At 45.8% G+C, this 19,148-nt stretch overlaps 1 protein-coding gene across 1 annotated transcript in view; it reads right to left on the reverse strand.

The window, feature by feature from the left end:
- SPAG16 (sperm associated antigen 16) overlaps positions 1-19,148 on the reverse strand; it is a 1,123,687-nt gene that overhangs the window by 855,318 nt on the left and 249,221 nt on the right. Inside the window, exon 10 of the mRNA XM_066575621.1 lies at positions 6,133-6,266. Within this exon, the coding sequence (XP_066431718.1) occupies positions 6,133-6,266 (134 nt within the window). The remainder of the gene's footprint in view (positions 1-6,132; positions 6,267-19,148) is intronic.

The raw sequence follows: 19,148 nt of genomic DNA on the forward strand, positions 1-19,148 counted from the left end.
TGCACACTGCGCTTCATGACATCATAAACATCCATTGAAGGAGGAGTACATTTTAGACTCCGAAACGCGTCTGGCCATTATACAGTCACCACCTTTCCTAGAAAGCTATCACTCAATGTGAAAGACATAACCAATGCATCTGCAACTGTTGAGAACTGAAGCTGGATTCGCAGAAACATATTTGTGTGTGTATTTGCACATGAAACTTTTCCGTGCGCGATCCGCAGACAATAGATCCCATTGAGGTCAACGGGTTCGCTCAAATGAACGGATTTGACGTGCACAAAAAATACACAGCATGCTCTATTTTGCTGACTGATCATTTAGAAGACTGTATACAAGTATAAGGGTGGACTAGAGGCCCTGTGCGGCATATTCCTCTTGTCTGGAGTAAGGGCTGCACAGCAAACTAAAAGCGCTGTCTTCTTGATTCTCGCATACAGGTTGATATATTGCTGTTTATCATGGTCTTTATTTTTATTGACATCCTTATCTGCTAGATTAATCACCTGCAGTTATTGCACTTATTTTACTGGTCTTCTTATAACATATTGTTTCGTTTTAGGCCCCCTGCACACGGGCAGAAGGGATTTCCTGCAGAATTTCCACCCGTGCCCGCTGCCATAGGATTGCATTAAATAATGCAATCCTATGCAGACGGCTGTGATTTGTCTGTGTGAAAACACACGCAGAAAACAAATCGTGGTTAGTTCTATTTCTGTGCAGGTCTTGCAGAAGCCCGCACAGAAATGTCAGTGGTGACGGACCGGCTCCTCTTTGCGCATGTGCCGGCTGGGCGGCAGCCGGCACACAGCGCAGAGAAGACGAAGCCGGGAGCAGGTAAGCCGCAGGGCTGTGCAGGGGCATGAGTCCACATCCCGCTGACAGAATTCTCGCAGCGATCTCCGACCCGGCCGTCTGCAGGCGGCCTTATGCAGCTATTTTTTTTTTCATTTGTTCCTTTCATAAATTGTATGTGTAACTATCAAGTTTTAGTGTCCAATAAGCAATTCCTTGGATAGCAATTACTCACATTAGTAGGTGGGTTGGAGAGACGCTTATCCTTCACTTTTGTACACTGTTCAGACTACTGGTCCATTTGTTACGTGTAGAGGTGAGCTGCCTCATTACTCCTACACTCCACTTATTCTTGGTAATATTAATCTTAGCAGGGCGCTTTATTCAGTAAGTGTGGCGGTATTATTCCATCCATGTAGTGGAAACCACAGAGTATGCAATACTAGTCAAACGATAAAACTTAAAGGGGTAGTCCCATCTCTGGAATCCTATTTCAATGTGTTCGAAATCGCAAAACACTGCATTCATCCATAAGATAATTATCTCCGAAATGCTCCGTTCTCCAGATATTGCAGCACTTGATTCCTTTGTCCTCTGGTTGTTTACTGCTCGTTACCAGGCAAACAGACCATGTCCCCTATGGAAAGAAGTAGCAGAGCACAACGGTGACTGGTGACCAGAACGGGACCTAATGCACATGCGCTCGCGAGATCCGGGCCATCAGATATAGATGAAAGAAGTGCACAAGCACCGGCCTCCTCTGCTGTTTCTTTTCATATAAGAGGTGGTATGTCCCTCCGGCAACGAGCAGTAAACAACCAGATGAAAGAGGAATCAATATCTGCAATATCTAGTGAATGGAGCATTTTCAAAATAAACATCTTATGGGTGAATGCATTGTTTTTTAATTTCGAACACATTGAAATAGGATTACGGAGATGGGAAAAGCCTTTAACCTTCAATTATATTGCTAAAGATCAAACATAGGCAAATCAGACCCAGATACAACAAATACAGGCACTAACAAAATCCTAGAATGTCTTAATATCAACATTAACAAGTTGTGAACACTTGTCCTGAGAAGCGTGGCCCCGATCCCGGCCCTGAATATCCGTATTCCAAACCTGGCAACCACATGAAGGCAAACCTGAATATGGGGAGCAGGACAGCAAATAGGAAGATATAACACATACATCTCAGAGGAGAGATAACAAACTCAGTCATAAATCAAACTGCTAACGACCACTTGTCACAGTCTGTATGTGACTGCTTCTCATGCTCCGCTCCTGGTGACGTCATCACCACCCCCCGAAAGAGCTCTCTCACTCTCTCCCCCACTATACCCAACCCCCCTCCCCCGAGCACACTCGGACAAGAATGCAGTTACTCAAGAGGAGCGAGCCTCGCTCAAGAAGCAACTGGCTTATCCGAGCGTGCTCGCTCATCTCTACTCAGACGTACAGTACTTCCCTTGCCTCCTAATTCTCTGGCCTTGAACCCAACTGAGCATCTATGGGACCACCTCGATCGTTGCGTTTCCAGTAACAGTGGGATGCACTACAGTCAGCATGGCTCCAGATACCTGAAACAACCTACCAGCACCTTATTGAGTCACTCTCAGCCCATCTAGCTGCTGTCCGTGCTGCACATGGCGGTTACTCTTCATATTAACTGGTGGTCACAATAATTGGGACTTGACTCTTTAACTGTAGGAAAATAACTTCTAAGAGAAGGAGGGAAAGCACGTTTGCTGAAGGCCCCTTGGCACTCTGTGTCCACCTCGGAGCAAGAATGGGCCATAACTGCCTATACTGGAAGCAGGAAAAATTCTTGGATGGAAGGAACATTTTTCTATTAACCTTACTCTGACTAGAAGATAATAAACCAAAATTAAATCAAATATGCCAATCATGAATAGCTCAGATCTTATCTCCGAGCAGACAGATGGGGTGTTGATGGCAATAACGTCTGAACATATTGGTATTATACATATTTTGCAATCAGACATGAAAATCTTTAAGTGGAGCGAAACACCAAAAGGTTGTGTTAATCAGTATTACACTGTATAGTCCGCATAGTGCTGGCACGCCACAGTCTGCTGCTTTGTGCTCAAATGCCTGGTGGAACACAGTTGCGGCATCGTCTGATCCTGACAGAAAATCTCATTAGGAGGCAACAAACTCTAAGCTTCTGCAACAGGTGTCGACAAGAAGAAAGAGCAAAGGGAAAGAAAGGAAATTTACTGAACACACAGGAAACATGTTCAAATTACTTCTTCGATACTTTGTCCCCAAACAGCAGATGCTGAGACGAACCACAAGTTTCAGTTAATGGCATTTGTGAAGTCCAAAGAATTCAAAACTCTTAGAAGTTGAGCAGTCTGAGGAAGTTCTGCTCTAACACCCTTTATGCAATGTCAAACGTAACATTGCTAAAAACCTCTTTTTAAGGGTTTTTCTATGTTGAAATGTTTTCCACTTATATTTTTCTGATGAAAGTTCTGGAACCTTGTTTCAAGTATTTCATGTCGTTACAGCTCCTGCGAGTGTCATTATTGCAAATGTTAGGAAAATACTCAGATTGCACATCAGAAATTGGTGTCATGGATTAGTCTGCGTCACCATGTCCGTGTACTTGAGGGATCACCCATCTATTGCAGCATTTTATACGTACCGTAAGCCTTGAAAATCTGGGGTGGAGCTGAATCATGAAGGCATTACCCTAATAAAGCTTTAGACCTTATGCACACGGGCATATTTGGAATTCAGGTCCCTACAACAGCGTTTATAGAATGTAGTAGGGACCTACCGTACGTCTGTGTGTCTGCTATTAGAAGTAATGCACAGAATTGTGGAATGCTCCAATGCATGTTGTAATAGGGAGGTATTCTCTGCTAAAAGCATTACTACCACATTACATGGTAGCATATAGCCTGCACTATAGATGGTTAGTGGAGTCTGTGCATCGCCACAAGGTCCCAGAGTGCTTGGGCTCAGTTCACAAAACATGACATTTTCTAGAGAGGCCGACTACCTTTCTCCTTTCTGTAGTATCCATTCATGGTAAATCAACCAAGGAGTAATGCTCTGTACAGATCAGTTAGGCGCCCACATTTGGCCTATGTGCCAGGAAACGCTTCTGACATATGCACAAACCATAGGTCTAACATCTTTTTTAGCCTCAAATGGGCCACTGTACATTGTTACACATTTTTTTGGTGGCATGGTATAGCTTAGCTAGGCCCTTCCAGTGGAGACTTACAACGGAAAGCTCTTACAGCGACCCTTTGGACTGGACAAGGATGGCCGCACCACTTCTGACTACCTGCTGTGCATTAATATGCATCAATAGTCTAATAGACGTCACATACTGCTCACATGGGCAGCACTGGCCAATCAATGCAGCTTGTAGTGTCTTTGACTGATGATGCCTACTAATGCACAGTACACATTAGGTAGCCGAAGAATTCTGAAAAGAGTCCGATAGCAGCACAAATTGTCATACCCCACCCGGGGGCTGGGCATACAGTATGCAGTAGCCAAAGCAGAGTGACTGGATCCTTGTCACTACGAGAAGTAGATACCTTAAAGAAAAAAAGCTCCGGCAGCATCCAAGGTGCAGTTTCAATATCCAAAAGCTCAATATCCAATATCTCAAAAGAGCTTGACAAAGGCCAACATGGCCGAAACGTTGCCTGCATGTTTTTTTGTGATGGAAAAATAAAACCTTTTGGATATTGAAACTGCACCTTGGATGCTGCCGGAACTTTTTTTTTTTTTTTAAGGTAGCCGAAGAATTGGTGCGGCCATCTTTGTTTGTCCAGAACGCTTTAATGTGATGTGAGCGAGACACGGACATTGGATTTCAGATGGTTGCAACAGATCCTTTGAGGAGGCAATAATTCCCGTATTATGACTTATTGTAGCCATGGGAAAAATGTGGCTTTCCAATGTGCCATATGCAGTGCTCAGAAGAGAGTACAGTACAGTCGTAGGAATGAACATCACAGAGACAGTTAGCAGCATGAATAATTGTCCCAACCAATGGGGCACAATGGAAGAATCACTCCTCCGTATGCGAAAGCCACCGTTAACCAATTACAGTACTTCTAGAAACGATAAAGAAAACAAAGATTCCTTCTACTTCTGGGAACAAATGATTCTACTTGAATGATTCCTCCTTCCAATGATTAACGTGTAAACTTAGCTGCAAAATCATTTTGTTAGATTCTATACTTTCAACCGGGATACATTAGGGGTGGTTTCACATCCGCTCTAGGGGGGTGCCGCTCTCCGGCTCCATCCGGTAAGCAGGAAAGCGGAATACCTGCGGCCAAGCGGATCTGCGTCTGGACAGAACCGAACAGCGCCGGATGGACCCCATTGACTATAATGGGGCCCGTCCAGCTTTCTGCCCGGCTTTTCGGTGGAGGAAAAAGTGCTGCAACCAGTGCTCTTTTTTCCGGTATTTTCACCTGCATCTGTGATGGAACCTCACAGATGTGACACCAGTGTTGGGCTGCGCTAACATAACTGTATGTGTAAAACACGCAGGGTTTTACCGCTGTTGAGACGGCCTATCAAGCATGCTGTCATTCGCAGTCTTCTTGTTTTTGTTTAAATTTCCCATTCTAACTTTCCGCAACGGCGCATATCAACACTGCCCGTACACAGCGTAATTGCATATGGGTGGTGTTGCTTACGTGCCCTTTGGGAACAAAGAGCTCTCTTGTGCCTAATACATGTCAAAATTGAACATGCTGCGTTCTTTTTTGTGCTTGTGTATTGACACAATACATGTATGCAAACGTGAGCAAAACAGTGTAAGACAATGTATTGTATTGCTCGCAAATAACCGCGCATCACACACACGTACATTGCGCACGCAATACGCGGTAAGCATACGCTCATGTGATTTCGACCCTATATGGTTTTGCATAAAGATGCACATTTTAACAACAGAGGACACATAGAACATATAACAGGTTTGATTATATTGAGTAATTCTGTGCTGCATGCTAATAAAGAGGATTTTCTGAGATTTTGGTGCACCCATATGCCAGTAGAAGTATCAGTATGCACTGCTGATATCATTTTATTAAAATTTAATGTAAATAAATATTTATTTGTGGTTATTGTCATATAAGTTGCAAAGTATGGGCTTTGCTGCTAAGAATTAGCAGTGCCTCTGCTGCCACCTAGTGCCAGAACATAGCTGAACACCATCTACAGCAGGCTCTTCTCTGCATGCAGTGTAACAAAATGTGAATTTGAGTTGCAGACCCAAGTAAGCAATTGTATGACTTTACATGATCTGAAAGAGAAATCTTCCTACCAGCTCACTGCCAGTTCATGTGCTTTCAGAGTGTTGCTCAGGCTGTAGCCGCTTGTTTTAAGGAGATGACTACTCTTCCCTTTAGGTTGAGCCAAAAGAGGGTTCACCCTGTTGTCTGGAGGAAACTCGGAGTCCTGAAAAATGAACAATTACATATCATGAATAGAAGATTAAATGGGTTTTTCTGAACAGTTATTAAACAGTGATGGCAATGGGAGAAGAGTAGTAAGGAAAAAACAATACTCCCCTCCTGAGTGCCCGCTGCCTCCTCACCGCTGGGCTCCTCAGTGGCTGCAGAGGTGGCATATCTGTTGCACCTCTACAACCAATGGCTGCCCCAAGTAGAACATCATTGACGTCCGATTTACAGGGCTAGGAGACTGCGGGACATCACTAAGCCCAATGCTATCAGTGCACCACATGTTATGTGACACACTGACGTAACAAAGAAGAGAATTAGCTTTGGACAGGTATGTGTATATTCCAGAAAGGCTGTGAGCAGAGGGCGCTATTAGACTTAAGAAATACTCACGGCAACTCCTTCTTAGGGTGATTTCACATCGCTGATTTGTTGCAGATTTCACCACAAGATATGCAACAAAATCTGCCGCAAATCAGTGACGTGTGAACGCACCCTAAAAGAGCATTTTCTATATCAAGAATTGGACAATATAATTTGGGCTATGTTTACATGACTGATAGGAGCTTCTGACGGAAGCTACAATGAGTCCCTAGTGGCCCACATTTTAAGCTGTATATAGAGAAAAAAAAGCAAAATGTCCTAGAGCAACAGATGTACAAAGTTCAAAGCAATAAGCGAATGGAGAGAAAATTCTGACAGTGAGGGTGATGATTGAGTGGAACGGGTTACCACGGGAGGTGGTGAGTTCTTCTTCAATGGAAGTGTTCAAACAAAGGCTGGACAGACATCTGTCTGGGATGATTTAGTGGATCCTACATTGAGCAGGGGGTTGGACCCGATGACCCTGGAGGTCCCTTCCAACTCTACCATTCTATGATTCTATGAAAATGCATTTACCCGACGGGTATATGGATGAAACCAGCCCATCTCGTATTCCAAGTTTACCTATATACAGAACAGTGTGGTTCCAGAGGCAGGCATCAAGTGTAAGAATCCAAATTTCAAGATGACAGAAGGTTCACATACTTTTTTAACAACTCATATCAGTGCCAAGTTTGTACCTTCTTTGGGCCAGTTAGGCTAGTTTAAGCCTTACCCCCCCCCCCCCCCCTCTGAAGTAAGTGCATTTTCTCTGCATTCTTTTATGGCTTTAATCCTTGTGCATCTCTGAGATAAAGAAGACTTTGCCATCTTTAACCTTGGAATGGCCCCAAGCGCTCTCGCCTGCGGATGTCCTTATTGGGACAATGTTGATGTGGGTTTCTGTTTTGACTCCTTTGGCTACCTTGGACTATAGGTGTTTGTCCTACCGACAGGCCGTTCGCACCAGGTAAGTCCCCTTTCCCTTTCATTACACTGGATATTTCCTTATGTCAGAGCGCTGCCCTAATTCAAATTTTTCTCTCAATTTTAGCTGGGATCCCCCCAGCAACATCATGTATTTACCAGGGGTGTAAGCAGCCAGTGATTTGGCTTCTATCTGAAATGCAGCTGTCTTTTGAGACACGGATAACAAGCAAAACAAAAAAAGTTCAGTAGGCAATGCATCATCTTCAAAGGCAATGGGTGAGGGTTAGAGATGAGCGAACGTGCTCATTTAGAGCAATTACTCGATCGAGCATCGCGTTTTTCGAGTAACTGCCTAATCGGGCGTAAAGATTCGGGGGGCGATGGGGGTGAGTGGGCGGGGGGGGGGGGGGGGGGGAGAGCTGCCCCCTGTTCCCCCCTGATACCCCCCCCCCCCCCGCATCTTTTCGCCCGAGTAGGCAGTTACTCGAAAAAAGCGATCTTCAATCGAGTAATTGTCCTAAACGAGCACGTTCGCTCATCTCTAGTGAGGGCCTCTTGCAATAATTCTTAAAAAGGAAACTCAGCCAAAAATTATCTTCAGAGATTCAGAGTTTGGACCATCACCGAATTCCAGAATATCGGAACAGCAGCGCTCTTTCAAAAAATTTCAATTACTAGAATTATCTAACACAACATTGGAAACCGCAAAACAATAATGTGTTTGTTTTTATTTTTTCATTTTTTGAGCGGAAGGTTTCTCTAAATGGTCACTACACTTCGAGACAGTTTGTGTTAACATGATAACCAATGTGATGACTAGCAAAAGTGCAGATCACATTTACCCAAAACTATGTTTTTGTGGTGGGAAAAAAAATTGCTTTGAAGTGCCAGCTACTAGGGGTCTCCCATCCTTTTCTAATTTGCGGTTCACAGCCTGTCGTCAAGTAAAGTTTGTTTCTAGTAACAGAAAACAAGATGGATAGCAGGAATGGAGGAGGGTGATGACTTATTCTGCCAATAGAAGTCTATGTAGGGGAGGGAGGAGAAGGAAAACAGAAGCAGAGACTCACACAGATATGCTGTTGGAGCTTATATTAAGTTACTGTATTTACTCTTCCACAGCTACTGGATCACATTTACACTGCTCAGTACTGCTGTCTATTGTCCTCCATAGTGCTGTTATTCCTAGCAGAATCTACTGTTTTTACCATATGCAGTGTATAGAAGTCATCATAACAGTCTCCTCCTCACACCAACTTAGGGAATTCTGAAAATTAGAGATACAGTCTGCATAGGAGAAAACTGGTGAAAAATGCAGGATAGAGGTCATAAATGGCGAAAAATAGTGCTATTGTTCAATACACACATAGCAGCTAAGGCAGTATTTACACAGTGTTTTCTGCATACGTTAAATATAGGATGATGATGCTGGTTATCAGTTTAGTCGCACCCAACCTTTGGTCACTCTACGTTTCAACATTCTCTATGCTCTACGCATTCCTGTTTTCACCGCATTCTTTCAATTCTGCGATTGACATGTTGGTGGTGGCCTTCATTGTATCTAGCCATTTTGTTCTTTGTCGTCCTGATCTTCTCTTTCCACTGACCTTGCCAAGCATCAATACTGTTTCCAGTGAGTTAGCCCGCATCACATGTCCAAAAAAAGAGAGCCGCTGTTTGATGATTTTGCCCTCTAGTGATTATTTTCGGTTTGACACAATCTAATACTACTTTGTTCATTGTCATGGCGGTCCAAGGTATCCGTAGCATTCTCCTCCAGCTCCATAGTTTAAACACATTAATTTTCCTTCTGTCCGTTTTCCTGAGCGTCTAACTTTCACAACCCTACGTCGTTATGGGAAAGACAATTGCATTGAGCAGTCTGGTTTTTGTTGCAATGTTAACATCCTTGCTTTTCCATTCCTTGTGTTGCATTCCTACCAATTGTAATCTGTTTCTTGATCTCGGGTCCAGATTGCCCGTTGCAATAGATTTTGGATCCAAGGAAGATGAAATCTTGGACCGTCTCGAGTTCTTAGTTATTATTTTTTATGTTCACTGTACCATTGCCTACTGTGGCCATGTAAGCGTCACAAAAGTGTAAAAACATATAGAAAAATATACCTCATTTGCAGTACGTGTTTTCATTTAAAAAATTTTTAAAAAACATACATAATTGCATGTTTTTATCAAAAAAAGGAGAGAAGAACGTTCAAGTTTTTTGTCTAGTTTGTTCATCTTCCTCTGCTATTAGAATGTATACATTTTCTAGAGGGAGAAATGTGTAGCACAACACTCTGTACAATACGTCAGACTATAGAAGAACATAGGAAAAAAAAAACAGTCTAAACAAACGTGTTTCCTCTATTGCTTGACACAATAATGTAGTCAGTAACGCTACAGTGTTCTAAAAACTAAAGAAATTGAAGCATAAACTTGTGAAATGTAGAAAAACTATTTTTTTCCTATAAAACTCCATGTATACATCAAAGTATACATTTTTATATACTTTTTAGGCTGGATTCACACAGACGTATATCGGACGGGCTTTCACGCTTGGCCTATATACGCTGCCCCTCTGATGCATTGGTTTACAATGCAACAGTGCACATGGAGCGCATTTCTGCAGCGTAAAAACGCCTGGCTGGCCGAGACTGCTAAACAACCAACCCCTTCCATGCTCCTCTTCGCCCCTTGCTGACGGTTTGCAATGGGGAGGGGGGGGGGGGGGACAGAGTTAAGCTTGTCCTGCCCCCATCCCATTGCTGGCTACGACAAGGGGCGGAGAGGTGGCGGAAGCTTAGCACACTAGCTCCCGCCCCGCCTCCTCCCTTTACCAAGAGACAGCTAAGCTGTCCCCCCGCTCAATGGCATTGTGGGTTCGGCGTATATGCGCCAGGCCAGGGCTGTCTGAACAGGCGTACAAATATTCGATTTCTGTGCCCGTTCACGTGTTTTTACATCACCAGCAGGCAAACGTAAAAACGCTGACGCCCTTGTGAATCCAGCCTTTACAGAATAAAAGCGTATATGTTTAGCATACACAGAAAGTGCAGTGTACACGCTGCCTTATTTTGACAAGCTATCTGAAGGTGTAGGTACGCTTTAAATATTAGTACTGTATATTTGCAGAGTAGCTAGCAATTAAAAGGTTTTGGGACCTCTCACATGGATGGAATTACGCTGCAGGATGCACCAAAATCCACAGCTGCAGAATTCCACGGTATTATTGTATCTCGCCACCACCAGGAAGTACTGGTGGAGACAAAACTGACAGGCTGGTTATGCCCCCTGTAGCTCATTGGCTGCTCAGCTGCCTGGCGTCCAGGTCCTGGAAGGACACTAAGCTTCCAGAGGCAACGTGCAGTGGAGGACAGCGCCAAACCTGGGAACGGTGGTGGGGAGGAGTGCAAGACAATCCAGAGGAGGCAGAGTGTGAGCCGGCAGGGGAGGAGACCGGTGGGCCTGCGGCTGCTGGCTGCGCCGCCAGTACATGCTGAGCCACGGGCTGCAGGAGAGCCACAGGCGTATGAAATGCAGGAATATCATTAGCAAGGGTCGGATAGTCGGCGGCGGGACCGAAGACACTGGGAGTGCAGCAAGCACAGCCGCAGTAGTTAGGCATCTGAGGGTGAGCCTCAGTGCAGGGGCATTATTGCAGCATGGAGCTGCTGCCTACAGGGGACATGCAATGGGGGCGGCACCTCAGACCAAACTCCGCACAGTAGCGTGTGTATAGATTGTTGCCTGGGCTGCATGGTTAGGGTTAGGGGTTGGTGTTCATGTTAGGCTTACATTCTTCACTGTAAATACTTCCATGATAAGTCTTTACAGCTAATAATCTAAGCCTCACCTGAACACCAACCCCTAACCCTAATTGTTCAGCCCAAGCAACAATCTATACACACGCTGCTGCTAGGACCTTACAGAAGGGCCCCAATCAGGAGCTAGGGGTGTGACAGGGGCGTTCCCGCATCCAATTCCTGTCAAACCCCTAGCTTCCTGGTGGTGACAAAATACAATACCACCGAATTCCACACCAGGCTTGCTTCACACGGGCGATTGCAATATCACAGTGAGGGGGAAAAAAAAGGAAAAAAAAAAAAATCGCTGCCACTTGCGATTTTCTTGCGCAGCTGAACGTAATAGAACTTTCTAATGTTAAAAACACATCTCATGAAAATCGCAAGCTCTTGCTTTGTGATGCAATAAAAAGGAGACTCATAGGGGAAACAGGAGATTTAAAAAAAAAAAAAAAATGTAAAATGCAGAAAAATAGGACATGCCACAATTTCTTTCCACGTGACATTGCATGAGTGAAAACATCGCAAATATGATGGAAACCATTGCGTCGTGTGGCGTATTCCGTCCCTTTATTGTTGGTACTGAAACGATTTCTAGAGTGCTTAATGAATGCAGGGACAGAGATCATACAGATAGAGAATTCCGTATATCTGCTCACTGCAATGAGCCATACCCAATGACAATCTCGGCTCTGCTACATCGATATAACATTCCAACTAACGACCATAGCACAAACACTTGTAGCCAGGGGCACGCATACTGCTTACTAGAGGACAGAGATGAAAGTGCTGACGGCTGCCCAGCGATGAGGGTGCAGGTGCCTAATCTACTTGTTATGGCATCGGATGGGCTTGTTGCTGCTGTTTAATACGAGGTACGATGTGCTCCACAATGTCTGCACAGGGAGTTTTACTACTGCAGTTAACGAACAAGCTGCAGTTTACAGAAGCTAATTAAAACAGATATCACAACAAAATGCTGCAGTTGTTTTAAGCCTCATTTGCATTCTTCCCCAATCTACCTTATTAACCTTCACTATTAACAGGTAAATGATTCCAGCAAACACATCAGTCTGCACATTCTCCCATAAGTGACTGTGATAATAAGGCTTGTCAGGTTTTTTTTTGCAGGTGAACGCGCCATCCTCGGTATTACAAGAGCTTGGAACACCAAATACTGTGATAAATTTTTATTCGGTATATTACCTTACCTCCCCACAGATAGAATAACCTTGATGCATAATTTTCCCTTTTCATTAATCTGTAAAGCATCAGATCCGTAATGATATAATTGCCTGCTATTATCATACTACGCATTCATAATTTCTCACATATTGTCCCTGGGAGACAGCCTAGCTGGTGTGCATTGTAATTGTTCTACTGTATATATATGTACAGCACAAGGCCCCTGATTGGTACTAACACTTTGTTTAATGCCCTTAATTCATTGTATTAATAGAGAACAAAATTAACCGCCAAGTCGCTTACTTTATGCACAAATTGCCCATGGATAGCAAAGGTATGTGGATAGTGTTTGAAGTCCTTCACTTGAAAGGCACTTTTCACTTCTTCTGCCCAATCGGGACTCCACTCTTCCTCTGCGGTTTATTTGCTCAGCTATTGATATAAGGCTTGTTATCAGGTCTGTCACTGACTTGCAGGAAGGCTGCCTTCCAGTAGGTGGTAGAGGTACTGTTCCATCTTTCTATTTGTATACATATACCAAAGGAGCATGCATGGCCTTATAAGTCTCCTCACACCTTCTAGGTGCTATCCTTAAGGAGAAACTATACCCTTCCTGACCCACGTCATGGGCCTCTTACCCAGCCAAGGCAGAAACCTGCTGCACACTGATGAGGGGCAAAAAAAACCCTGAAACAGTTGGTCTCTGCATGCTTATCTTTTGCTTCTAAAGACGACTCTGGCTTTGACTTATATTCCCAGTCATGTTACAAGTCTTGCTGAAAGGTCTGACATTGACTTGCAGTAATGCTGCCTTCTACTAGGTGGTGCTGTAGATGCATTCTTCGATCTTCCTATTTGCATTAATTTCCCAGAGGAGAATTGCATGGCCTTATAAGTCTCTTAACACCTTCGACTTTTTAAGGTGTCTAAGGTGTTTTAAGGTGTCTTTCAGACAATGCCTGTCAGCCCCTATAATACAAGTATCAGGGAGGCATTTAGTGGGAGCATTGCAGCCTATAGATGTCAGCTATCATAAGGGAATGCTGTTCTTTTATTGTGAAAGGTTACTGTCAGGACTCAAACCTGTGGCCACACGGTAGCTCTCCTGACTGAGGTACTGGTTTTAGCTGGACAGCTCTTTGCTACCCGTTGACCTGTCCTTGCATTTTAGAGTCCTTGCTTTGTTCTGCCTCGATTGCCAGAAGGGCGCCACCTTTGGACTTGCACTTCTTCCTTACAAGCTCATTGTGATTACCAAGGGCCTATTCACACCGCTATAGTTTCGGTCCGTATTCAGTGCATATTTTTTACTGAACACACATTTTTACAGCACACGGACCCACTGAATTAATTCTGCGCTTTAAAATGTGCAGTGTTAAGCGAATCATTGTTCTCTGTAGAAAAAAAAGCCAGGTGTCCTATTTTGGTCCGTACTAACTAAATAAATAGTCCATAGTATATATGGATACGTGAAAAATACAGTGAGTATGCATCATCATATGTGTTCTCTATAGGGGGGGGTGGGGGGGGGTTGCACACCCTGTTTTGTATGGGTTGTGGCAAAAGTGACATCACTTGGGCCTTCATGTATTTTTTTTCTTTTGCACACATGAAAAATGGATGACGCAGTAACACAACATAGATGTAAAACACAGCGCATGCGCACCCAGAAAAGAGTGTACTACACACATAGGCACAGGGCGAACAGTTTTTTTGTGTACCGAAATTGCTCACGCCAATGTGAAGGAGCCCTCAGTCCAGATGTCTTTCTCTGTTGCGATCTTCCTGCATAAGCTAGTACGACTACTATTTGTGTACCAACTTCTGGCTGAAAACAGACCATGCAGTCCCAAAGGCCGACCTCACACGGCAGAAGCATATTTACGTGCGCATTTGCAATACGTATTTGTGCAGTGGGCATTACGTATTTGCACGCGCAAGTGTTTTACTATACTGTTAGCGCAAACAAATCCTGCGCATTTCGGCATGTAAAGAAGTACACAAAACATGTTCGCATACATTGAAATGTTATTTAGTTCAATATGTGCCATTTTCATGCGCAAATGCACAGGAAAATAGAGCATGCTGCATTTTTTTGCACAAATTAAACTTGCGAACAAAATACGCACATGCGCTCGAACCCTTTGAAACCAAAACACTGCGCAGATACATTCGTGTGATACGGGCCTTACTGCTGATATCCTTGTGCCTTCTACCTAGAACGGTTTCAGTGACTGCACTCCTACTACTGCCTCCAGACCTTGACCGTTATACAATTTTCCTATATATTTTCGAGATTAATTTCTCACATTTTTGCAACATCTCCGCTTGTAGCTTTTTAATAGGAAACTTCTATCCTCGTCATGTGATGATTATATAGGTTTAGCTCGTAACAAAATGTAGCTCTATTAACTGTACTGAAACAATTAATTCATCTGTGTGTTTTTTTACATGACCAGGACAGATTTGAACCAACCTGGATAAGCTATTCTCTTCGGCACAGAATGCTGTGAACAAAAGTAAACCTGCCAAAAAGGACACCTATCGGTCCCCATTTCAGCGGCTGTCAATAATGGCTGACAAATTCTGTCTCATTGCAATCCTGTTTTTGGGCATTTGGATGTGGCCCAGGACCAGACCTCTAGAGGTGAATGAAGCCTAAAACACTAAAAGTTATTGTATGTATAATTACAAAGTTAGGTAGGAAATTTTATTGCTATAAATGTCCCCAACTATAATGTCTGATGATGAGTAAGCAGAGTAACCGCCCCAAAAAGGGCACCACCAAACTGGAACCAAATTTGCCTCTCCCTATCTTTCCTTAATTTAAAATAGAAAGAACTATCCAGGTCAGGAAAAAGAAACGCGATCCAAAAATGCAAAATAATAATAAATCTAAAAATACGAACAAGAAAGCATATTTAAAGTTAAACCCTCATGACATCAAATAATACAGATTACTTTTTTATTAGAGATGAACGAACGTACTCGTCCGAGCTTGATGCTCGTTCGAGTATTAGGGTGTTCGAGATGCTCGTTACTCGAGACGAGCACCACGCGATGTTCGAGTTACTTTCACTTTCATCTCTGAGACGTTAGCGCGCTTTTCTGGCCAATAGAAAGACATGGAAGGCATTACAACTTCCTCCTGTGACGTTCCAGCCCTATACCACCCCCCTGCAGTGAGTGGCTGGCGAGATCAGGTGTCACCCGAGTATATAAATCGGCCCCTCCCGCGGCTCGCCACAGATTTATTCTGATCAGGGACAGTGCTGCTGATGCTGCTGCTGCTGCTATAGGGAGAGCGTTAGGTGTTATTTTAGGCTTGAAGAACCCCAACGGTCCTTCTTAGGGCCACATCTGACCGTGTGCAGTACTGTTGAGGCTGCTTTTAGCAGTGTTGCACTTATTTATTTATTTTTTTGTATATCGGGCGTGCAGAGCATTGCGTCCTCAGTCTGCAGTCATTGTACATAGTATAGGGCCAGTACTGGTGAGGCAGGGAAAGAGATATACTGTCTATATAGGCAGTGGGCTTTTTCAAACAAATTTGGGAAAAATACTATCTTTGGGCTGCCTGTGACCATCTTGAGTGTACTGCGTCTCTGCTGGGGGTAGTAGTCCTAATTATTACGCAGCTAAGTGTTACAGCAGGCTTGCGCAAAATTGTTTACTGGCTCTGCGTTGCCCGTTACATCACCGCCGTCATCCTGTCCAGAGGGAAACAGTATACATATATACGCTGCCTACAGTATCTGTCTGCTGTCTCAGCTCAGCCTTTAAAAAAAATAGAAGCAAAATACTTAAGGCCTACTAGTGGCCTTTGGATACTTGACTGCTTCTGCGCTGTGAATTCCACTAGCTCAGTCATACGCACCTACGTCTCACTACAGGCTTGCGCAAAATTCTTTCCTGCTCTGCTGTGCGTTCCGTAAGCGAAGTCAGCCTCCAACCACAGGCCAATAAGCGGCTTATTTAATTACAGCGTTCTGTTTCTGCACTACTGGTAATACACCATGCTGAGGGGTAGGGGTAGGCCTAGAGGACGTGGGCGAGGACGCGGAGGCCCAAGTCAGGGTGTGGGCACAGGCCGAGCTCCTGATCCAGGTGTATTGCAGCCGACTGCTGAGGGATTAGGAGAGAGGCACGTTTCTGGCGTCCCCAGATTAATCTCACAATTAATGGGTCCACGCAGTAGACCTTTATTGGAAAATGAGCAGTGTGAGCAGGTCCTTTCGTGGATGGCAGAAAGTGCATCCAGCAATCTATCGACCACCCAGAGTTCTACGCCGTCCACTGCTGCAACTCTGAATCCTCTGGCTGCTGCTCCTCCTTCCTCCCAGCCTCCTCACTCCATTACAATGACACATTCTGAGGAGCAGGCAGACTTGCAGGAACTGTTCTCGGGCCCCTGCCCAGAATGGGCAGCAATGGTTCCTCTCCACCGGAGGAGTTTGTCGTGACCGATGCCCAACCTTTGGAAAGTTCCCGGGGTCCGGGGGATGAGGCTGGGGACTTCCGGCAACTGTCTCAAGAGCTTTCAGTGGGTGAGGAGGACGACGACGATGAGACACAGTTGTCTATCACTCAGGTAGTAGTAATTGCAGTAAGTCCGAGGGAGGAGCGCACAGAAGATTCGGAGGAAGAGCAGCAGGACGATGAGGTGACTGACCCCACCTGGTTTGCTAAGCCTACTGAGGACAGGTCTTCAGAGGGGGAGGCAAGTGCATCAGCAGGACAGGTTGAAGAGGCAGTGCGGTGGCCAGGGGTAGAGGCAGGGCCAGACCAAATAATCCACCAACTGTTTCCCAAAGCGCCCCCTCGCGCCATGCCACCCTGCAGACGCCGAGGTGCTCAAAGGTGTGGCAGTTTTTCACTGAGAGTGCAGACGACCGACGAACTGTGGTGTGCAAGGTTTGTCGCGCCAAGATCAGCCGGGGAGCCACCACCACCAGCCTCACCACCACCAGCATGCGCAGGCATATGATGGCCAAGCACCCCACAAGGTGGGACGAAGGCCGTTCACCGCCTCCGGTTTGCACCACTGCCTCTCCCCCTGTGCCCCAACCTGCCACTGAGAACCAACCCCCCTCTCAGGACACAGGCACTACAGTCTCCCGGCCTGCACCCACACCCTTACCTCCGCTGTCCTCAGCCCCATCCAGCAATGTCTCTTAGCACAACGTCCAGCTGTTGCTAGAGCAAGTGTTTGAGCACAAGCGCAAGTACGCAGCCACGCACCCGCACGCTCAAGCGTTAAACGTGCACATAGCCAAATTGATCAGCCTGGGGATGCTGCCGTATAGGCTTGTGGAAACGGAGGCTTTCAAAAACATGATGGCGGCGGCGGCCCCGCGCTACTCGATTCCCGGTCGCCACTACTTTTCCCGATGTGCCGTCCCAGCCCTGCATGACCATGTCTCCAGCAACATTGTACGCGCCCTCACCAACGCGGTTACTGCCAAGGTCCACTTAACAACGAACACGTGGACAAGCACAGGCGGGCAGGGCCACTATATCTCCCTGACGGCACATTGGGTGAATTTAGTGGAGGCTGGGACAGAGTCAGAGCCTGGGACCGCTCACGTCCTACCCACCCCCAGAATTGCGGGCCCCAGCTCGGTGCTGGTATCTGCGGCGGTGTATGCTTCCTCCACTAAACCACCCTCCTCCTCCTCCTCCTCCTCCTCCTCCGCAACCTCTGTCTCGCAATCAAGATGTGTCAGCAGCAGCACATCGCCAGCAGTCGGTGTCGCGTGGCGTGGCAGCACAGCGGTGGCCAAGCGTCAGCAGGCCATGCTAAAACTACTCAGCTTAGGAGAGAAGAGGCACACGGCACACGAACTGCTGCAGGGTCTGACAGAGCAGACCGACCGCTGGCTTTCGCCGCTGAGCCTGCAACCGGGCATGGTCGTGTGTGACAACGGCCGTAACCTGGTGGCGGCTCTGCAGCTCGGCAGCCTCACGCACGTGCCATGCCTGGCCCACGTCTTTAATTTGGTGGTTCAGCGCTTTCTGAAAAGCTACCCACGCTTGTCAGACCTGCTCGGAAAGGTGTGCCGGCTCAGCGCACATTTCCGCAAGTCCAAGACGGACGCTGCTACCCAGCGCACCCTGCAACATCGGTTTAATCTGCCAGTGCACCGACTGCTGTGCGACGTGCCCACACGGTGGAACTCTACGCTCCACATGTTGGCCAGGCTCTATGAGCAGCGTAGAGCTATAGTGGAATACCAACTCCAACATGGGCGGCGTAGTGGGAGTCAGCCTCCTCAATTCTTTACAGAAGAGTGGGCCTGGTTGGCAGACATCTACCAGGTCCTTGGAAACTTTGAGGAGTCTACCAAGATGGTGAGCGGCGATGATGCAATCATTAGTGTCACCATTCCTCTGCTATGCCTCTTGAGAAGTTCCCTGCAAAGCATAAAGGCAGACGCTTTGCGCTCGGAAACGGAGGCGGGGGAAGACAGTATGTCGCTGGATAGTCAGAGCACCCTCATGTCTATATCTCAGCGCGTTGAGGAGGAGGAGGGGGAGGAGCATGAGGAGGAGGGGGAAGAGACAGCTTGGCCCACTGCTGAGGGTACCCATGCTGC

Source organism: Eleutherodactylus coqui, chromosome 8 (assembly GCF_035609145.1).
Source record: "Eleutherodactylus coqui strain aEleCoq1 chromosome 8, aEleCoq1.hap1, whole genome shotgun sequence".
NCBI lineage: Eukaryota > Metazoa > Chordata > Amphibia > Anura > Eleutherodactylidae > Eleutherodactylus > Eleutherodactylus coqui.